Source organism: Leucoraja erinacea, chromosome 13, assembly GCF_028641065.1.
Source record: "Leucoraja erinacea ecotype New England chromosome 13, Leri_hhj_1, whole genome shotgun sequence".
NCBI classification, from domain to species: Eukaryota; Metazoa; Chordata; class Chondrichthyes; order Rajiformes; family Rajidae; genus Leucoraja; species Leucoraja erinaceus.
Genome location: NC_073389.1, coordinates 26329451 through 26351526, shown reverse-complemented (window position 1 = coordinate 26351526; position 22076 = coordinate 26329451). Strand labels below are relative to the sequence as shown.

The following is a 22076-nucleotide window of genomic DNA, read 5'->3' as shown; positions in this document are numbered from 1 at the left end:
GGGACGCAGGCTCTGCTGCGTGCGCGCAGGCCAGGGAAGGGACGCAGGCGCTGCGTGCGCGAGGCCGGGGAGGGACGCAGGCTCTGCGTGCGCGTGGCCGGGGAGGGACGCAGGCTCGTGCGTGCGCGTCGCCGGGGGAGGGACGCAGGCTCTGCGTGCGCGTGCCGGGGGAGGGACGCAGGCTCTGCGTGCGCGTGGCCGGAGGGACGTAGGCTCTGCGTGCGTGTGATCCCAGCCGAGCGCTTAACGCGGGGTTGAGCAAAGATCATCGAGCGGATCAAAGATCTTTGAAGTTGAGGGTCAGGTCGAGTGGGCGCATGCGCGCTGCCAACGCTGGCCGTGGTGTCGAAGGCGAGTGGTCGCCATTGGAAGGGAGCGGCGGTCTGCCGATGACGGGAGCCGTTCCGCTCAGCGTGACCCGTGTTTAACTTCCGTTAACAAGGGGCACTTAACTGTGGGATGATAGAGAGGTAGGCTTGAGTCTCCGGAGACGAGTGACTGTGTGTTCGGCCCTCTGATGAAGGCTGGTAGAGCCGCTGCTTCAGACACCCGGGTTCGATCTTAGAAACAGAATGATAGGTGCAGGAGTAGGCCATTCGGCCCTTAGAGCCAGCACCGCCATTCAATATGATCATGGCTGATCATCTAAAATCAGTACCCCGTTTCTGCTTTTTTCCACATATCCATTGTTTCCTTTAGCCCTAAGAGTTAAATCTACCCGTCCCTTGAAAACATCCACTGAATTGGCCTCCACTGCCTTCTGTGGCAGAGAATTCCACAGATTCACAACGCTGGGTGAAGAAGTTTTTCCTCATCTCGGTCTTAAATGGCCTACCCCTTATTCTTAAATTGTGACCACCTGGTCTGGACTCCCCCAACGTCGGGAACATTTTTCCTGCATCTAGCCTGTCCAACCCCTTAAGAATTTTGTAAGTTTTTATAAGATCCCCCCTCAATCTTCTAAATTCTAGCGAGTACAAACCGAGTCTACCCAGTCTTTCTTCATATGAAAGTCCTGACATCCCAGGAATCGCAGGGAAGTGGCATCTCAGCCACTTCCCTGCGCCGGCTGCAAGCCCGGCCCGACGCCTCCAGCCGCCCCCAGTCAAGGACAAGACATCCGGGAGGGGACGGCCCAGCAGCAACTCACAGACCTGGACCCGACACTGGCCACGCAAGAGCACGATCTCGCTCACTCACCAAAGCATAAAATTATAAAAATAACAAAATAATCTTAGATTTTAACAAAGGAACAATAAATACAACTATTTCATAGTTTGAAAGCAGTATTTTCTTACCAAGAAGTATCAAAGCTGGAAAAAACGGATGAAATGAATGTCCACTGCTCCACTGCTTTCCAGCAAGGTTATGCATAGTGACCTTTGACCTGCGCAAGCGCAGTCGGAATATCGAACTCGATTATTCAGAAAAACGCAAGGAATCATGGGATTTGTCAAAGGTCATTCGCCATAAAGAAAAAGCGAACAAAGTGCTGGCAGCATAAACTGTGTATAAATTCTTAACTTTATTCATAATGTGTGTGTAAAAATATATTTAATCTGAGGAACGGGGGTGCCAGGTAGCGGGAGGGCAGGGTGTAGCAGTGAGAGAGAGGGGGCAGATGCGAGTGGGAGAAGGGTGAGCATGCCAGGATTGAACCCAGGTCCCTGGCGGCGCAAGTGCTGCCGAACCGCCACTGCCAATCCTCACCCCCCCACCCCTGGAGTGTCCCGTTCCCGCCTGCCAGCGGGGATGCACACGTGGTGCTGCAGTGGCTCGCAGAATCAGGCAACACCCCTGGAGAAGGGTTTTGACCCGAAAGGTCACCCATGGGTCACCCATAGTTTGGAGGATGTGGAATCGGTATGGATAGAGCTGCGAAACACTAAGGGGCAGAAAACGCTGGTGGGTGTTGTGTACAGGCCACCTAACAGTAGTAGTGAAGTTGGAGATGGTATCAAAGAGGAAATTAGAAATGCGTGCGACAAAGGCAAACCAGTTATAATGGGTGACTTCAATGTACATATAGATTGGGTGAATCAAATTGGCAGGGGTACTGTGGAAGAGGATTTCTTGGAATGTATGCGTGATAGTTAGCTAAATCAACATGTAGAGGAACCAACGAGAGAGCAGGCTATTTTAGACTGGGTATTGAGTAATGAGGAAGGGTTAGTTAGCAATCTTGTCGTACGTGCCCCCTTGGGCAAGAGTGACCATAATATGGTTGAGTTCTTCATTAGGATGGAGAGTGACATTGTTAATTCAGAAACAATGGTTCTGAACTTAAAGAAAGGTAACTTTGAGGGTATGAGACGTGAATTGGCCAAGATTGACTGGCAATTAATTCTAAAAGGGTTGACGGTGGATATGCAATGGAAGACATTTAAAGACTGCATGGATGAACTACAAAAATTGTTCATCCCAGTTTGGCAAAAGAATAAATCAGGGAAGGTAGTACGTCCATGGATAACAAGGGAAATCAGGGATAGTATCAAAGCGAAGGATGATGCGTACAAATTAGCCAGAAAAAGCAGCATACCGGAGGATTGGGAGAAATTCAGAGACCAGCAGAGGAGGACAAAGGGCTTAATTAGGAAAGGAAAAATAGATTATGAAAGAAAACTGGCAGGGAACATAAAAACTGACTGCAAAAGTTTTTATAGATATGTGAAAAGAAAGAGATTAGTTAAAACAAATGTAGGTCCCTTGCAGTCAGAAACAGGTGAGCTGATCATGGGGAACAAGGATATGGCGGCCCAATTGAATAACTACTTTGGTTCCGTCTTCACTAAGGAAGACATAAATAATCTGCCGGAAATAGCAGGGGACCGCAGGTCAAAGGAGTTGGAGGAATTGAGTGAAATCCAGGTTAGCCGGGAAGTGGTTTTGGGTAAATTGAATGGATTAAAGGCCGATAAATCCCCAGGGCCAGATAGGCTGCATCCCAGAGTACTTAAGGAAGTAGCTCCAGAAATAGTGGATGCATTAGTAATAATCTTTCAAAACTCTTTAGATTCTGGAGTAGTTCCTGAGGATTGGCGGGTAGCAAACGTAACCCCACTTTTTAAGAAGGGAGGGAGAGAGAAAACGGGGAATTACAGACCAGTTAGTCTAACATCGGTAGTGGGGAAACTGCTAGAGTCGGTTATTAAAGATGGGATAGCAGCACATTTGGAAAGTGGTGAAATCATTGGACAAAGTCAGCATGGATTTACAAAAGGTAAATCATGTCTGACGAATCTTATAGAATTTTTCGAGGATGTAACTAGTAGCGTGGATAGGGGAGAACCAGTGGATGTGGTGTATCTGGACTTCCAGAAGGCTTTCGACAAGGTCCCACATAAGAGATTAGCATACAAACTTAAAGCACATGGCATTGGGGGTTCAGTATTGATGTGGATAGAGAACTGGCTGGCAAACAGGAAGCAAAGAGTAGGAGTAAACGGGTCCTTTTCACAATGGCAGGCAGTGATTAGTGGGATACCGCAAGGCTCAGTGCTGGGATCCCAGCTATTTACAATATATATTAATGGATGAGGGAATTGAAGGCAATATCTCCAAGTTTGCGGATGACACTGAGCTGGGGGGCAGTGTTGTGTAGCTGTGAGGAGGATGCTAGGAGACTGCAGGGTGACTTGGATAGGCTGGGTGGGTGGGCAAATGTTTGGGAGATGCAGTATAATGTGGATAAATGTGAGGTTATCCATTTTGGTGGCAAAAACAGGAAAGCAGACTATTATCTAAATGGTGGCCGACTAGGAAAAGGGGAGATGCAGCGAGACCTGGGTGTCATGGCACACCAGTCATTGAAAGTAGGCATGCAGGTGCAGCAGGCAGTGAAGAAAGCGAATGGTATGTTAGCTTTCATAGCAAAAGGATTTGAGTATAGGAGCAGGGAGGTTCTACTGCAGTCGTACAGGGTCTTGGTGAGACCACACCTGGAGTATTGCGTACAGTTTTGGTCTCCAAATCTGAGGAAGGACATTATTGCCATAGAGGGAGTGCAGAGAAGGTTCACCAGACTGATTCCTGGGATGTCAGGACTGTCTTATGAAGAAAGACTGGATAGACTTGGTTTATACTCTCTAGAATTTAGGAGATTGAGAGGGGATCTTATAGAAACTTACAAAATTCTTAAGGGGTTCGACAGGCTAGATGCAGGAAAATTGCTCCCGATGTTGGGGAAGTCCAGGACAAGGGGTCACAGCTTAAGGATAAGAGGGAAATCCTTTAAAACCGAGATGAGAAGAACTTTTTTCACACAGAGAGTGGTGAATCTCTGGAACTCTCTGCCACAGAGGGTAGTCGAGGCCATTTAAGAGAGAGTTCCTTGTGGCTAAGGGGATCATATGGAGAGAAGGCAGGTACGGGATACTGAGTTATGATGAATGGCCCTTTTCTATGTGGAGGGAAATCCTAAAACCGGGAAGAACTTTTTTCAGAGGGGTAATCTCTGGCCAGAGGGTAAGGCAGTTCATTGGCTATATATAAGAGGGAGTTAGATGTGGCCCTTGTGGCTAAGGGGATCAGAGGGTATGGAGAGAAGGCAGGTACGGGATACTGAGTTGGATGATCAGCCATGATCATATTGAATGGCGGTGCAGGCTCGAAGGGCCGAGTGGCCTACTCCTGCACCTATTTTCTATGTTTCTATTTCTTTTCTCCGGGGATGCTGCCTGTCCAGCTGAGTTGCTGCAGCACTTTGAGAGTATACCCGTTGATGGCTGGTGCTCAGCTATCGCCGGCCGACCACCCCCCCTCCCCACCCCCCCACCCGCGCCAGCGATAGCTGAGCACGAGCCATCAACGGGTATACACTCAAAGTGCTGCAGCAACTCTGCTGGACAGGCAGCATCCCCGGAGAAAAGGAATGGGTGACGTTTCGGGTCAAAACCCTTCTCCAGGGATGTTGCCTGACTCTGCGAGTCACTGCAGCACCACTGAGGGGGCTAACCGACAGCCACTGGACAAGGAGAGAGGTGCAGCCGACGGTCCCCGGCCTGTCGGAGAACGCCCCCCCCAGGAGCTGCAACAGTGCCGAGCTAGAGCCAGTGCCTTCTCCCCACACTGGCTGCAAGCTGCCAGCTAAGGGCCACCCCCAGACAGGGACGGGACACCCTGGAGGGGTTGTGAAACTGTGGAATTCTCTGCCTCAGAAGGCAGTGGAGGCCAATTCACTGCATGTTTTCAAGAAAGAGTTAGATTTAGCACTTAGGACTAAAGGAATCAAGGGATATGAGGAAATAGCAGGAACGGGGTACTGATTTTAGATGATCAGCCATGATCATATTGAATGGCGGTGTTGGCTCGAAGGGCCAAATGAACTACTCCTGCAACTATTTTTCTATGTTTCTATGTAAAACACAAAGTGCTGGAGTAACTCAGCGGGTCAATCAACATCGGTGGAAGGAATGGACAAGCAACATTTTGCGAAGGGTGCTGACCTGAAAGATTGCTTGCCCATTCCTTCCACAGATGCTGCCTGACCCGCTGAGTTACTCCAGCAAGATTTATGCAAGATTCCAGCTTCTTTTGTTCCATGTGTATACATACATTTCACTTTTCCAGTTTCTGTCATGAACTTTAGTAAAATCTTGGTATTATGTAAGATATTATCATTGATGCATTGCCCAATAAACCTAATCTGTTTATTTGATTTGATTACTCAGGGACCTTCTGTTTTTTTGAGCAAGAAAATTAAGGAGTGAAGTTTGATATGTGGAAGAGTGGTAGCTATCTGAAATATTATATAATATAATATTTTCTTACTTATACAGTAAGTATGTGTAAATATTTAATTTTTAATGCAAGAAACTTTAATTAAGGGGAGTTTGCTTGGTCAATAAGACATGGTCAAAGAAACTGGATATTTCCAGTGTTGCTTTTGGTAAACCAGCATCTGCAGTTCTATCGATTTTCTACAATAGTTATAACGAATTTGATAGCTTGACCATACACAAAAACATAAATTATATATAAATGTTATAGATATACTAGACCAAGTGCAGACCCGTTGGGTCTGCTCCCCAATTGTGTGATCCCCCAACCCAATATTCCACCATGCACCCGTCTCCTCCAACGGAACTGAACCCGTTCCCAAATGTAAGATTCCAGCACTCCCCTGCCTCCCCCAGCAGTGGATTTAAAAATAATTCCAATTGCACCTCCCTGCCTGCTGCAGCAGTTCCAATTGCAATACCAATTGGCCCTCCCCCTCCTGTTGAAGCACTTGCTGTGATATCCCATTGAGGTGAAAAGTTCAGAGTGTTCCTGTCTTGCAACTTTGTTTTGAACTGTGTTGGAAGCTGATAGGAAGGAGCAGCCGTCAACAAATCAAAAGGCAGCCGGACGCCGGACGGCAGGCAGCAGCCACACAGTTTTAATATATAACTAGACCAAGTGCAGACCCGTTGGGTCTGCTCCCCCAATGGTGTGATCCCCCAACCCAATATTCCACCATGCACCCGTCTCCTCCAATGGAACTGAAGCCGTTCTCAAAAGTAAGATTCCAGCACTGCCCTGCCTCTTGAAAAAAAAATCCATTGACACCTCCCCTGCCTGCTGCAGCAGTGAAAAGTTCAGTGTTCCTGTCTTGCAACATTGTTTCGAAGTGTGTTGGAAGCTGATAGGAAGGAGCAGCCGTCAACGAATCAAAAGGCAGGAAGGGATCCGTACTGCAGGCGGACGGATTTGAGATAGATAGATAGATAGATAGATAGATAGATAGATAGATAGATAGATAGATAGATAGATAGATAGATACATAAAACAATAAAAATGTAGGGCTGAATTAGTAACTGACTTTTTAAAATACCCATTTCTTTGGCAAGATCTTCTTGCCATCCTGCTGTAAGAAGGATGTGGTTAAGCTGTGAGTGCAGAGAAGATTTACAAGCATGTTGTGAGGATTTGAGCTCCTCAGCTATAGGGAGAAGCTGGGCGGGCTAGGACTTTATTCCTAGGAGCACAGGAGGATGAAGAATGATCTTAGAGAGGTACATAAGATCATGAAGAGATTTGATAGGGTGAATGCACATAGCGTTTTACCCAGAGTAGGGGACATAGGTTGAAGATGAGAGGGGAATGATTTAATAGGAACCTGAGTGGCAACTCTTTCACACAGGGTGGTGGGTATATGGAACAAATTGCTAGAGGAGGGAGTTGAGGCAGGTAAGATAACAACATTCAAAAGACATTTGTACAGGTACATGGATAGGAAATGGATTTGAGCCAAACGTGCGCAGGTGGGGCTAGTTTAGATTGGACATTTTGGTTGGCAAGGGCAAGTTGGGCCAAATGACATGTTTCCATGTGGTACAACTCTATGACTAAGGAAAAACAATATATTGTAAGGTTCCTGTGTTCAGTCAGGCTAACATCTTGTTCAGTGTTTGCTGAGGAATAAGGATAAAATTATTTGGTTTGTATAATTTAATTACTTAATAAATTGCTACATATCAAACAGCTTGTATGTTGTGATATTCTGAACTTTTAGGTTAAATTGTACAGTTGTGGTTTTCATTGTCAAAGATCAACACAAAGTGCTGGAATAAGTCAGCGAGCCAGGCAATATCTCTGGAGAACATGGATAGGTGAGATTTTGCGTCGGGACCCTTTTTCCGACTGAAGAAGGGTCCATATCTCTATGTTTTCCAATGATGCTGCTTGACCGGCTGAATTAATCCAGCATTTTGTGTCTATCTTTGGTATAAACCAACATCTGCTGTTCATTTTATGAAATCTTTTCATTTGCAGCTGCTTATGTGCTTTTCGTGTTTTGTCCTTTACAGGTAACCAAAAGCTGCAGGTGGAAATGGTAATCAAATGTCGTGCTTCCTTCTGCTCCCGCACATTGGTGTATACAGTGATGCTGAGTGCAGTATACGTCGTTCTCGGCTGCAGTCGGATTCTCTTCATGAAGTTTTCATCTAACGACGGTGCCAGAAATTATTGTATATTTGTTTTAATCCTAAAAGTTTAGTGTCAGATTTGACCGTATAAGTTTTATTGGTAGTCCTGTAACCTGTTCTTTTGATTACCACTTCAAATGGAGGGATTAGGGCTGCATATTTGCACGATGCAGGAGGATTAACAAGGGGTCTACAGAATTTTTTAAAATTCTTTACCACCCATCCGTCAAATCAGTGAGAAAACTTGCACTGGAAGTACACAGCTGAAGACCTGAGACAACCCTACATCAGGAAAGTTTGAGATATAATTAGGTGTAGGAAGGAAGAAAGAAAAGACCTGTGGTACAGTGAGATGGAGTTTGGTTGGAGGGGGTGGGGGTGGTAGGAAGGGGTAGCGGGTGCTGGTGGTGCATGGAAGAGTGGTGTAGTATATGTTTAGTTTAGGTTTAGAGATACAGCATGAAAGCAGGACTTTTGGTCTGTGCTGACTATCGATCACCCATTCACATTAGTGCTCTGTTATCCCACTTCCTCACCCACTGCCTGCGCACTGTATGCAATTTTATAGAGACTGATTAACCTGCAAACCCACATGTCTTTGGGATGTGGAAGGAAATCGGAGTACCTGTAGGAAACCTACGCAGTCACAGATTGCAAACTCCACACAGGCAGCACCTGAGTTCAGCATCAAACCCAGGTCTCCGGTGCTGTGAGGCAGCAGAACTACCTACTGCACCCTGTGTCACAGGTTCAAATTATCTTGAGGTAAAAGGATTTATGTGGAGAGATGATGGCTTTGGATCAACAACTCTGGAAGGGGAGCCATGGGGTATTTGTTGCAACAGATTTGGTATAGGGTTGGGGATTATTGGGAGGGGGAGATATCAATACTGATTGGAAGCAATGTGCAGGTTTAAACTGATAAACTTTGTTTTGCAAAAGTACATTTGAAGTGTTGCATTTTCACAAAAATCTCCAGAAAATCCAATTGCTGCCACCCACTGTTCAAATCTAGAATTGCCCTGACAAATCAGACAGGAAATAAGGGCCATTTCATGAATCTGTACTTTCTATGAACCATACTTATTTTTGAAGGTCCAGTTGAACTTGGCACCATATGTCTCATGAGCAGAAATGGCCAACAAGCAACAAACATATCCCTTCATGCCTGCATTTGTGAAACCAACGTGCCTGGATAGTAAGAGTAGATATTACATATTACCCACTGAGCTTTGTCCTGCCCCTCCTCTCTTCCAGCTATCTCTTCCCCCTCCTACCTCCTACAGTCTGAAGAAGGGTCCCAACCAAAAACATCACCTATCATGTTCTCTATAGATGCTCCCTGATCCGCTTAGTTACTCTAGCACTTTGCGGCGTTTTCTGAGACAGTAATACCTCAAAGATCTCAAAGGTTTTTTATTGTCACATGTACCAATTAAGGTGCAGTAATATACAAATTACCATTCAGCCATACGAAAAAAAAAGCAACAAGACACACAACTACATAAAAGTCAACATAACCATCCACCACAGTCCTCACATTCCTCACTGTGATGGAAGGAAATAAGGTCCAAACTTCTCCTTTATTCTCCCGCGGTCGGGGCAGTCGAACCATCCGTCGGGACGATCAAAGCTCCCGCAACCGGCGGTCGAAGCTCTCACATCGGGGCGGTCGAACCTCCCACGGCTTGGAGTTCCCAATGTCAGTCCATGATTAGAGACTGCGGGCTCCGTGATGTTAAAGTCCACAAGCATCCGCGGTTGGAACTCCGAGGTCAATCCCTGGCAAAGGGATCGCAGGCTCCGCGATGTTAAAGTCCCGTAGGCACCCGCAGTGGAGCTCTCGAAATCAGTCTCCAACAAAGGCCGCCAACTCCTCGATGTTAGGCTGCAGTGCGGATGGAGATACGATATTGAAAAAAATCGCATCTCCGTCAAGATAGGGGATTAGAAAAAGCTCCCCTCATCCCCTCAACCCCCCACATAAAACAAGCTAAAGAACACTAAAAACATACTTTAACACATTCTATTAAAACAGAAAGAAGGAAAGGACAAACAGACTGTTGGCGAGGCAACCATTTCTAGGGCCACCTGCAAACATATATTTCCTTTACTGAAATGTTCTAAGTAGTGAAAAATGTTTTGGTCAGATGTATGCAATTGAATGAACCTACTATGGTGTGTGGTGAAGCTATTGTATGGAGTAGTGTAACAAGTAGTTAACTTGGTCATTTTTAAAATATTTTTGGCACAATTGCTAATCCAACTTAGCCTTATCCAACCTGTTTTTTCAGGGGGTTTTGTTTATTTGAACACATACCACACCCCACTTGCATTTTAACTTTCCAAACACACCTTTATTGGCATGGGAAGGAGGGAGGGAGGGCAGGTTCCATATATTACCCCAGTCTCTAGAAATATTAGGAATAATGTATGTTTGTTTGCTCACAAGCAGGTTAAACCGAAACTTTGCAAGACCTACAGTCTGTGCCATAATCTGAACAGAATTTGCATTGCGTGAAGAGAACAGGGGTGTAACTAGAGAAAGATGTACTACAGCAGATCTATGCACATCACGGATTCTTGTTCAATTCTAGTAGGCTGTTGAAAGCTCTTACCAATGGCATAATTATTGATAACTAACAAAATTCCTTTTCATATTTCTTAGAGAATAGATACAACTATTTACCAGCCACCGTGAATGTATGCGCAGAGGCTGTGAAATTGGTATTTTGTGGCATTCTAGCACTCAAGATTCTAGTACAAGGTGCGTTTAATTGTCAATCTTTTTTCCAGTATTTATGAATGATTAGAAGATTTGTACAGGGAATTTACTTAACTAAATATGTAATTTGTTTGACACCTTTGTATATTGAGTAGACTTAGTTTTGTTTAGAGATACAAAATGGGAACAGGCTAAGTCCACGCCAACCATTGTTCACCTGTTCACACTAGTTCAATGTTTTTCTACTTTCCCATCTACTCCCTGCACACTAGGGGCAATTTACAGAGGCCCATTAAACTACAAGCCAGCATGTCTTTGGGATGTGGGAGGAAACCAGAGCACCCAGAGGAAACCCACGTGATCACAGGGACAACGTGCAAACTCCACACAAACAGCACCCGAGCTCAGGATCAAACCCATGTCTCTGGTGCTGTGAGACAGCAGCTCTATCAGCTATCAGCCTGGAATTGCTCTAGAATTTTTATGACCAATGGTTTTGCTTGATTTGAAAGCACTGTGTTCATATTTTAATCTGGAGGTCCACAATTTCAGAGCAAATCTACTCTAGCAGTCACTGTGATTGCTTCATTATGTTGTGACGTTTTGAAACACTACTGAAATTTGATAATTGTAAGAGAAGAGATGTCCATTGGATTAGATGTGAAAATGAACCTTGATGTGATATCGAACGGGAAAGGTGAAAGTTCCTATGGAGACTGTTTTCTAGAGGACACAGGATGTATTGGGTACCTGGTAAATATTTATCCCTTATTCGGCAGCACAGAAACACTCTACTTAATTACTTTCTGTACCTGTTTGCTAATATCTTGTGTTTCTTGTGCAAATAAATCATGATTGCTGTGTTATTCAAGGAAGCTATCTTGAATGCATCCCGTACTCATTCTCAAAAATACTTTCCTGTCAGTCTGATCAGTACAAGGTTGCTTTTGTAGTATTGTGTTTAGTTTTGGTCACCCTGTTATAAGAAAAATGTTGTTAATTGTGAAGAGCGCAGATAAGAATTTTGAGGATGTTGCCAGGACTTGAGGGTCTGAGCAATAAGGAAAGGTTGGGCAGGCTAGGACTTTATTCCTTGGAGCGTAACAGGAATGGGGGAGGGGGGAATGTGATTTTATGGAGGTGTGATCATGCGGGGAATAGATTGGGTAGATGTAGTATGATACCCAGAGAAAGGGAATGAAGAACCAGGGGACATAGGTCTAACGTGGGAGGAGAAAGATTTAATAGGAACCTGAGGGGTAACTTTTTCACACACAGCAGTGGCTATATGGCACTATATGTAGTTGCTATCACAATGTTTAAAAGGCAGGTACATGGATAGAAAAGGTTTAGAATTATATGGGCCAAACATACGCAGGTGGATCTAGCATAAATGGGGCATCTTGGGCGGCATGGGGAAGTTGGACCGAAGGGCCTGTTTTTGTGCTGTGTGACTCTAAATAAAGATTAAAGTCTACTACTGTTAAATTATGTTTGTTACTTTGTATCTTGATTAATATTGAAGAAATAATGCTATACAATTCATGAAAAAATAACATAATATGCTTTTTCTTTACAGAGGGACAATTGTGCAAGAGTTTAAAATGTTCCTCTTGGCGCAGTGTTTTCCGATTTATGAAATGGTCTGTTCCAGCCCTTCTCTACTTCGTGGATAACTTGATTGTTTTCTATGTGTTGGTCTACCTCCAACCGGTAAATTGACAAATATATATTTGCTTCATACTATTGAAGCCTATAAGAATTTGTGTTCATTTATTGGAGACCCACGTTATTTTGTGAAGGCGGGTGGGAATGCTTTTCTCATGTCTGGTAAGTGCATTCCTCTTCAATTATCAATAAAACAGTATCCTTATTTTATGAAAAAGGATCCTGACCCGAAACGTTTCCTATCCATGTTACTTCAGAGATGCTGCCAGTGAGTGACTCCAGCATTTTGTGTCCTTTTGTGTAAACCAGCATCTACAGTTCCTTGTTTCTATTCATTATTTTATCTGTTTTGTAGGACCTAGCCATATGCACCTTGTTAGCCTATTTGACAACATTAGCACAATTTTTGAAGTGATTTGAAACATCTTCATTTACAAAAGATGCTTTTGGTCTGGTCAAGTTAAAAATGTCAAAGTTTAAACTTGTTGAAAATGTAAACCATGCTTGATCTGTTGAAGATTCAATGTGAAATTCAAAAGAGTGGTCAGAAACAAAAACTTGGCTAGTTAAGAAATGCAAAATAGTTTGGGGATAAAGTTGGGGCCGAGCGAAGAGGATTTTGCCATGCAGTCTTGTTATTTATAGCTTAAAGGTGATCTAATGTTGAAACCGGATGATCAAAATCACTTTTTGCACAATTGAGCCAAATACTAGTGCCAAACGTTGAGCGAAGAGAAAGGTACCAGAGTGCAGAATATAGTTTACAGCTAGAATTGCTTTTAGATTCACAATTGGGAAGAGATGTTAAAGAGGAGGATGATTGTATTGGATGGTTGTAGCTCCTCTTCTGTGACCAGTGCACACAGAGTACTCACACTCCGGCATCATCTTGCAAGTAGCAGATCAGACTAAAATACAATCACTTTTCATAATGTTGACACTATGACTTTTGTTTTTAAGGCTAATTAATTTTTTTTCTGGTATTCCCTGTTTAGGCATTGGCAGTTTTGTTCTCCAATTTTGTTATTATCACAACGGCTGTGTTGTTCAGGATTGTTCTGAAGTAAGTTACTTAAATAATTCCTGTAGTAATTCTATAATTAAAGATAAGGCTGATGAAACCAACTCATTCAATATCCTGTTTATACAGCAAAAACTCTGACCAAATATTCAGTTCACACATCTATATGGCGCGATTAGAGCTGCTTTTATTCTATTATTAATGTAACTAAATGGCAGAATTATTTATTCATGCTAATTAGAATTGATTCTTAAGTGAATTGATTGGCACGGGTAATTAACTTGCAAAGCCATTGATGGAGTTGACATGAAAGTAATTGAATGAAAGATTAGTTCAATAATCTTCAATAACCTTTTTTTAGATGAATTGATAACAGAGTATAAAGTGCATACAAGAAGTGTGCAGATGGCTTGCTTCTACAGTTCCTACCGATTACAACATGCTTGTGAAGATGAGCTCAGAATCTAAGGCATGCTTGTTTTGTTCTGTTCTCAAAGGAAACTTCATAAGAATACGTAGTGTTGTAAGACTATTCTTATTGCTGTGAAATATTTCCAAAGATTAGTTTTGAGATACAGCCTGGAAACAGGCCCACTGAGATTCCAACATGTCCCAATTACACTAGTGTCACCTGCCTGCGTTTGGTCCCTATCCCTCCAAACCTGTCCTACCTGTCTAATTGTTTCTTAAACGTTGGGATAGTCCCAGCCTCAACTACCTCTTCTGGCAGCTTGTTCCATACACCCACCACCCTTCGTGTGAAAAAGTTACCCCTCAGATTCTTATTAAAACTTTTCCCCTTCACCTTAAACCCATGTTCTCTAGTCCTCGATTCACCAACTCTGGGCAAGACCCTCGGCATCTACCCGATTTAGTCCGCTCATGATTTTATACATCTCTATATGATCTTCCCTCATCCTCCTGCGCTCCTGGTATACTATTAGTTCTTGACCATTTCTGTACTACTATGTTGTAGTAGTGTACTATTAGTATTTGTAGTTTTATGTTATTCCCACTTTTACATCCTACACACTCAGCGCAATTTACAGAGGCCACTTGACCTAAAAACCCACACGCCTTTGGAATGTGGGACAAAACCGGAGCACCCGGAGGAAACCCACGTGATCACAGGGAGAACGTGCAAACTCCAGACGGACAATACCCGTAGTCAGGATGATCGAACCCGGATCTCTGGCTCTGAAAGGCAGTGGCTCCAGTTGTTAGAACAATATGTTTATTAAATGCCAATCTTACAGTGTGTGGATTTTAAAAGATGCGTAGCTTGGATATGAGTAAAAAGTTGTCAAAAGATTATTTTTTTGGTGTTACGTGTATTTTGTTACTCAAGATATACTGAAAAATACTTTTTTGTCCATACTGGAAACTGCAAGCACACAAATAATGCACTGTTACTCCTTTCCAACAGGCGGCGCCTATCCACAGTGCAATGGGCATCGCTTGTGATTTTGTTCCTATCCATTGTGGCTCTTGTATCGGGGACTGGACCAGCCCAGGACACTGTATCCAGACACATATCGACTCACCACGTGCACTTCAATGCATCAAACAGCTGCATTCCGTTTGTAACCCCTCAGGATAAAAACACACACCATCCGCTGCAGATAAATCCCGTATCGGCAGCATCAAAGTGGGATACTACGTTCAAAAAGCTTAACCTTGGCATTGGCCACCTCTTTATAATTATACAGTGCTTTATCTCTTCCATGGCTAATATTTATAATGAAAAAATGCTGAAAGAAGGAGATCAACTGACCGAAAGTATTTTCATTCAGAACAGTAAACTGTATATTTTTGGAGTTATATTCAATGGACTAATATTACTACTTCAACCTGAATCTCGCACCCACATCCAAAACTGTGGATTTTTCTATGGGCACAATGTATTTTCTGTGGCTTTAATCTTTATTACCGCTGCCTTTGGACTGTCTGTGGCTTTTATCCTAAAGTTCAGAGACAATATGTTTCATGTTCTCACTGCCCAAATAATAACCGTCATTATTACCACGGTATCTGTCTTTCAATTTGATTTTAAACCTTCACTGACTTTTTTATTAGAAATTCCAGTGGTATTCCTGGCGATATTTATTTACAATTCCGGCAGCATAAAGGATCCAATGCATATCCTCCAGCAAGAGAGGCTAAAGGTTATAAACGGTGAACTTCTAGAGCGTTCCAGTGGGGTAGGTATTTACTAAGTTCAAACAAAAACATTTTTTTCATGCAACCTCCAAAATTAGTGAAGTCATCATGTGTAGAATGTTTCCATGCACAGACTTGTAGCTTACAACAACTTGTAAATACTTAGTATATCCACAATTAATTATTCATATTGCCTAGTTAAAATTGTAACATATTTACATGCGTGCAGTCATTTGGACTAAAGGGTTTCTACCTCAATTTTTCTTGTACACGCAATTGAGCGTCACCTGTGAGTACAGAAATAGTTCACTCATTATTGCATTTAATAATTGTCGACTAAATAATTACACATGATAGTCACAGTATTGTTTATGCAAGTGTATTTTCCATTTTGACTTAACTGAAGATTACCATGTACAAAGAATGATTTTAAGATGAGTAACCATCATACTGGTCGTGTGTGGTATTTGGAAGACATTCAGGAGCTATTACTACTTGAAATTCCGTGGAAAATTTGCAAATAATTTATCAAGACAAAGAAATATCTGTTCTCTGTCAGAGTTGAAATAACTGGGTTTTTTCTGGGAAGGAGACCAGCCTGTTAATCCTTGTTTATAGAATCAAAGGTTATTAAATTTGATCTACCCAAAAGCAGACAAAGGGATCGGAATGCAGGATTCAGCATTGTGAAAACACCATCATCCTGTCCCTCCTGTTCCTATTTTTCTGCATGTGGGAGTTGGTGCCTGCATTCTCATGGTGGGAGATTGCAACACGTCACCATGAACCTTCACAGCATGGTGGGGATCCTGCAGAGTTGTAGCAGAACTAATGCTTGAACATATCAGAAGTTAATTCTTACACTAAACCTTCCACTAAACGTTATACCCTTAATCCTATATCTGTACACTGTGTAGGGAGGTACTGCAGATGCTGGTTTACACCGAAGATAGACACAAAGTGCCGGAGTAACTCAACGTGTCAGGCAGTATCTCTGAAGAAAAGGAATAAGTGACGTTTTTGGACGAGACCCTTCTTCAGACTTGTGTCACCTATTCCTTTTCTCCAGAGATGCAGCCTGTCTCACTAAGTTACTCCAACATTTTGTGTCTTTATCCTGTGTACACTGCAGATGGCTTGATTGTAATTCATGTATAGTCTTTTCGTACACCAAAAAGATTTTTCACTGTACCTTGGTACATGTGACAATAATAAAATTAACTAAACTTAACGAATGAGTTTAGTTTAGCGATACAGCACGGACACACGTCCTTCAGCCCACCGACCAGAGATCCCTGCACACTAATTCTATCCTACACACACTAGTGACCATTTACAATTATACCAAGCCAATTAACCTACAAACCTGTACGTCTGTTATAATAAGAGTCTCAAGGACACCTTACAAAAATTTAGCAGGTAGAGGAAAAACATGTAAGGGGAATGAAATAAATAGTAGAGACATGACTAGTACACAAAGTAAATACAGAATTCAATACAAAACACAGTATGAGGCAATTAATGCACAGATGAAAAGGGACGGCACGTGGGGCTAAGGATAGGAAGAGGTGAAGAGATGGGTCTTGAGGCGGGACTGGAAGTTGGTGAGCGACACGGAATTGCGGATCAGTTGGGGGAGGGAGTTCCAGAGCCTGGGAGCTGCCCTGGAGAAGGCTCTGTCCCTAAAACTGCGGAGGTTGGACTTGTGGATGGAGAGGAGACCGGCTGATGTGGATCTGAGGGACCGTGAGGGTTGGTAGGGGGAGAGGAGGTCAGTGAGATATGGGGGGGGGGCAGATGGTGGAGGGCTTTGTAGGTGAGGATAAGGATTTTGTAGGTGACCCGGTGGGAGATGGGAAACCAGTGAAGTTGTTTGAGGACTGGAGTGATGTGATGCCAGGATTTGGTATGGGTGATGAGTCAGGCGGCTGCGTTCTGGACCAGTTGGAGTCGGTAGATGTAGGTGGAGCTGATGCCAAGGAGAAGTGAGTTGCAATAGTCAAGTCGGGAGGATATGAAGGCATGAATGAGTCTTTCAGCAGCGGGCGGTGTGAGAGAAGGTCTGAGTTTGGCGATGTTGCGGAGATGAAAGAAGGAGGTTTTAATGACATGGCGGATGTGAGGCTCAAGGGAGAGGGTGGAATCAAAGATCATGCCAAGGTTGCGGGCCTGGGGAGATGGGGAGACAGTGGTGCCGTCGATGGTGAGAGTGGGGTTATTGATTTTGCTGAGTGTGGCTTTGGAGCCTATGAGGAGGAATTCTGTCTTATCGCTGTTGAGTTTGAGGAAATTATGTTGCATCCAGGTTTTTATAGCTGACAAACAGGAGTTGATATGGGAGAGGGGGGGGTTGTGGGGGGATTTGGCGCCGAGGTAGATCTGGGTGTCATCAGCGTAACAGTGGAAGTCCAGATTGAAGAGGCGGAGTATCTGACCAAAGGGGAGGATGTAGATGATGAAGAGGAGGGGCCGAGTACGGAGCCTTGGGGAACGCCTTGAGTGACTGTGGCTGTAGCAGAGGTGTGGTTGTGGAGAGAGATGAAGTGGGATCTGTTGGAAAGGTAGGAACGGAGCCAGCTGAGTGCAGAGCCTTCAATGCCGAGGTCTTTGAGTCTGGTGAGCAGGATGTTATGGTTCACTGTATCGAAGGCTGCACTCAGGTCGAGGAGGATGACGATGTTGAGGGAACCAGTGTCAGCAGAGGTGAGGAGGTCGTTGAGGACTTTGAGGAGAGCAGTTTCTGTGCTATGGAGGGGGCGAAAGCCAGATTGGAGGGGTTCAAGTAGGTTATACGCAAGGAGGTGGGAATGAAGTTGTGACGCAACGATACGCTCCAGGGTTTTTGAAAGAAAGGGGAGGTTTGAGATTGGGCGATAGTTAATGAGAGAGGAGGGATCAAGACCAGGTTTCTTTAAGATTGGTGTAACAGCAGCAGTTTTGAAAGCGGAGGGGACAATTCCTTGGGACAATGAGGAGTTGAAGAGATTAGTGAGGTAGGGGCAGAGAACGGGGAGGCAGGACTTCAACAGAGGAGTGGGGAGAGGGTCGAGGGAGCAGGTAGTGGGTTTGGAAGAGCTGATGAGTTTGGAGATTTCAATAGGGGTGACCAGGTCAAACTGGGAGAGGAAGCAGTGTGGAGGAGGGGTAAGGAGGTCAGTGGAGATGTTGAAAGGAGGGGCCTTGGTAGGTGGTGGAGTAGATGCTGGGGAGTCGTGTACAGGGGATAAAGATTGATAGATGGTGCTGATTTTATCAGCGAAAAAGTGGAGGAATGAGTTGCAGAGATCCGGAATAGAGGTAGGGAGAGTGTTGGCTCGAGGCTTGAGGAAGTTGCCCACTGTGCTCTCATTGACACTCTTAATAGAAGGGTTGCATGAAGTAAATGTGACAATTTATTCATGTGAGAATTTTACAAAAATATTAATGATCTTATCTCATCTGTAGTCTGTAATTCCTTACCCCCTTCTTTTAATTTTCAGGATGGTGAAGAATTGGAGAGATTGACCAAACCAAACGTGGATTCTGATCCAGAAGAAGATTCCTTTTAGAATAGTAAATTAAAACAATGTATTTATAAAGAAGTGTTCCTCACAGGATGTGAGCTAAGTACTAAACTTCTTTGATACATCAATATGGACCAGACCTCATTTACACTGGAATTTTTGTAACGCATCAAGTCAGATGGATTTCACATCAACATTCCTAGCCTGGTTATGAAATAATGTAGGAATGACTAATTTCCAGTTTGCTGGTTGAACTAAAGTAAAACTATCTGATGAACTTATGTTGACCTGGATTTTGTAAAAGGGAAATACTCCCTGCTCATTATGCTTGTAACTGTCCTTTGATTTTCTGGGTTAGTGTAAAGTATCCGCTTCCAGCAGTCTGTGTCGTGTGAGGACAGGAAAAGCAAGTGTGCGTCTCCTTATTAAATCAGACTGAAGAATCTGAGCCGGCAGCGGCATGGTGGCACAGCCGAAGGGTTACTGCCTGACAGCGCCAGAGACTCGGGTTCTATCCTAACGACAGGTGCAGTTTGTATTCGTGGGTTTTCTCCGGGTGTTCCGGTTTCCCCCCCCCCCCCCCCCCCCCCACACTCCAAAGACGTACAAGTTTGTAGTTAATTGGCTTCTGTAAATTGTAAATAGTGTAGGACGGGGTGATTCCTGTCAGCGCAGACACAATGGGCCATGCTGTATCTCTAAACTAAATTAAACCGAATTAAAATCCTTGCCACAATGCACAGTGGGGGTTATTGATCAACACAAAGTGCTGGAGTAATTCAGCGGGTCAGGCAGCATCTTTGGAGATAAATGATAGGTCACTTTTCGGCTCGAGGCCCTTCTTCAGACTGATTATTGGACTTGTGGACAAATGGGAGTTAGTAAAAGCTGGGGAAATTAATGATGTGTTAAGAAAGGACAGCACAGTGGCGCAGCTGGTAGAGTTGCCGCCTCAGAAGCGCCAGTATCCTGAGTTTGATCCTGATCTTAGGAGCTGTCGGTATGTGGAGTTTGCACGTTTTCCCTGTGACCGTGTGGGTTTCCACCAGGTGCTCCAGTTTCCTCCCACATCCCTAAGATGTGCAAGTTTGTAGATTAATTGTCGCCTCTAAATTCCCCCTGGTGGATAGGGAGTGCATGTGAAAGAGGGATAACATAGAAATAGTGTGAATGGGTGATCGATGATCAGTGTGAACTCGGTTGGCGGAAGGGTCTGTTTACATTCTGTATCCTTCAAGCAATCAAAAATATTTTCCGCTCACCCAGCCCCCTTCCCCCTCTCTGCCCCCTTCCCTCTCCTTTGCCCCAACTGGACTCCCACCTATTTCTCCCCTCCACTCACCCATACTCCCTCCTGCCAGTTGCCTCCTTCTGGCTTTACAATCCGCAACTCTTCAAACCTGTCTCACTCTTTCCTCCCTTCCTTTCTTATCTTTGGCCTTATTCCAAGCAGTTGCCTATCAAACCTCCCCCCTCCCTTGCCCTTGTCGACCTATTACCTGCCACGCATGTCTAGCCGCTCCCCTTTACCAGCTTTATTCTCTCCCCACAATCAGTGTGAAGAAGGGTCTCGACCCGCAACGTCACTTTCCATGTTCTCCAGGGATGCTGCATGACCTGCTGAGTTACTCCAGCATTTTGTGTGTTGTGTCCTTTAAATTATTTTTCAAGTTTTACTTGAAAGGCAGATTTGCATGGCAAGGGCATCTTTGCAGAGATTATATGTGCCTTGACACTATTAGTTGCGGGTAGAGAGGAGCCTTGGTCTGCCAGTCATAAGTTATAGGAGCAGAATTAGGCCATTAGGCTCTTCAAGTCTACTCTGCCATTCATTCATGGCTAATCTTAGTTTCCCTTTCAACCCCATTCTCCTGCCTTCACCCCAATAACCCTCGACACTCATATTAATCAAGAACCTGCAATCTCTGCCTTAAAAATATTCATCGACATGGCCTCCACAGCCATCTGTGGCACTGAACCTCACTGATTCACCATCTTCTGACTAAAGAAAGTTCACCACCTTCTGACTAAAGAGTCCAATGCTGTACTCTGGGATTAAGCTTTATCCTGTTTTCCATGAAGCCAGGCTAATCACTAAGTGAATTTGGTAATGAATCTGACTGAACCATAAAGCACACAGAAGCCCCAATCCGTAGGTACATCTCCTACCTCCATTGCACTATCTAGTATTGTAAATAAGTAGGATTGCTGGAATGTTCAATATCAAATTTTCTAATAATTAATTATCAAAATGATTTCCAATAAAAAATAAAATGTGAAGAAAAAACCATTGCTGAAAAATTGTTCTTGTGGTAATTACAATTCATTACTCTTAAATATTCACAAACACAAGCTCACACCTAACCGTTTCAGGTATACATTTCTGTATTTGAAAATGTTGAGTTGATGGTTTTCATAGGTTCTAGGAACAGAATTAGGCCATATGGCCCATCAAGTCTCTTCAGCCATTCAATCATGGCTGATCTATCTTTTTCTCTCAACTGCATTCTCCTGCCTTCTCCCCATAAACCCGACATCTGTTTTCCGGCAGATGCTGCTGCGATTTTGTATCCTTCATGTAAAGTGATGCTATTTTTCTTATCAATGTACTGGACCAGGTCATTTTGGAAAGAAACTTGATGTTGCCATTACATACTGCACAGATGGGCTTACAAGATGATACTGTCTAATCGAAACATCTTGTATTTTTAATACAAAATCCAGGCTTCAACATATATCCCCTTTGCACTATAATTGAACCATCCTGTAAAGGAAAATTGTTATTTCAATGCAACATTAATTTGCAAACAAATCATGAGCAATAATAATTGAACTACGTACAGAAAATAAATACCTTTTCTGGCCCTTGTGTTAAAAATTAACTTCGGGGAATTAAACTGAGCATGGAAAAGTAAAAGTACTTGCACTGAAAAATACATGCAAATAAGATTCAAAATGTGCTGTGTATAATTTAAAATGATTGAGCTTGAAAACATACAGTGCTTTGAATATTGTGCTGTAGAATCTTTTAAGTAACACAATTTTAATTAAATGATAATATGTATGCCTTAGTCAATACTTCATATTGG

The 22076-nt window shown here is 43.6% G+C and overlaps 1 protein-coding gene across 2 annotated transcripts; it reads left to right on the top strand.

The window, feature by feature from the left end:
• The first annotated feature begins 210 nt into the window (after positions 1-210).
• slc35a5 (solute carrier family 35 member A5) lies at positions 211-21274 on the top strand. 2 transcript variants are annotated; one of them, XM_055644646.1, is made up of 8 exons: positions 212-470; positions 5670-5776; positions 7791-7937; positions 10579-10677; positions 12215-12348; positions 13299-13366; positions 14751-15525; positions 18964-21274. In XM_055644646.1, the coding sequence occupies exons 3-8, from the start codon at positions 7814-7816 to the stop codon at positions 19030-19032; spliced, it is 1269 nt and encodes a 422-aa protein (XP_055500621.1). In that variant the 5' UTR covers positions 212-470; positions 5670-5776; positions 7791-7813; the 3' UTR covers positions 19033-21274. The 2 variants fall into 2 exon arrangements, with proteins under 2 accessions (XP_055500622.1, XP_055500621.1); XM_055644647.1 differs by lacking the exon at positions 5670-5776 and having other exon boundaries at positions 211-470.
• Positions 21275-22076: the final 802 nt, after the last annotated feature.

What these genes read in the sequence shown, in the direction of transcription:
- slc35a5 (XM_055644647.1), top strand. Translation starts at nt 7,814, where the DNA reads ATGGTAATCAAATGTCGTGCTTCCTTCTGCTCCCGCACATTGGTGTAT. An exon ending in GAAGTTTTCATCTAACGACG is followed by an intron (nt 7,938 to 10,578) that starts GTGCCAGAAATT and finishes CATATTTCTTAG; the next exon opens with AGAATAGATACAACTATTTA. An exon ending in TTCTAGAGCGTTCCAGTGGG is followed by an intron (nt 15,526 to 18,963) that starts GTAGGTATTTAC and finishes TTTAATTTTCAG; the next exon opens with GATGGTGAAGAATTGGAGAG.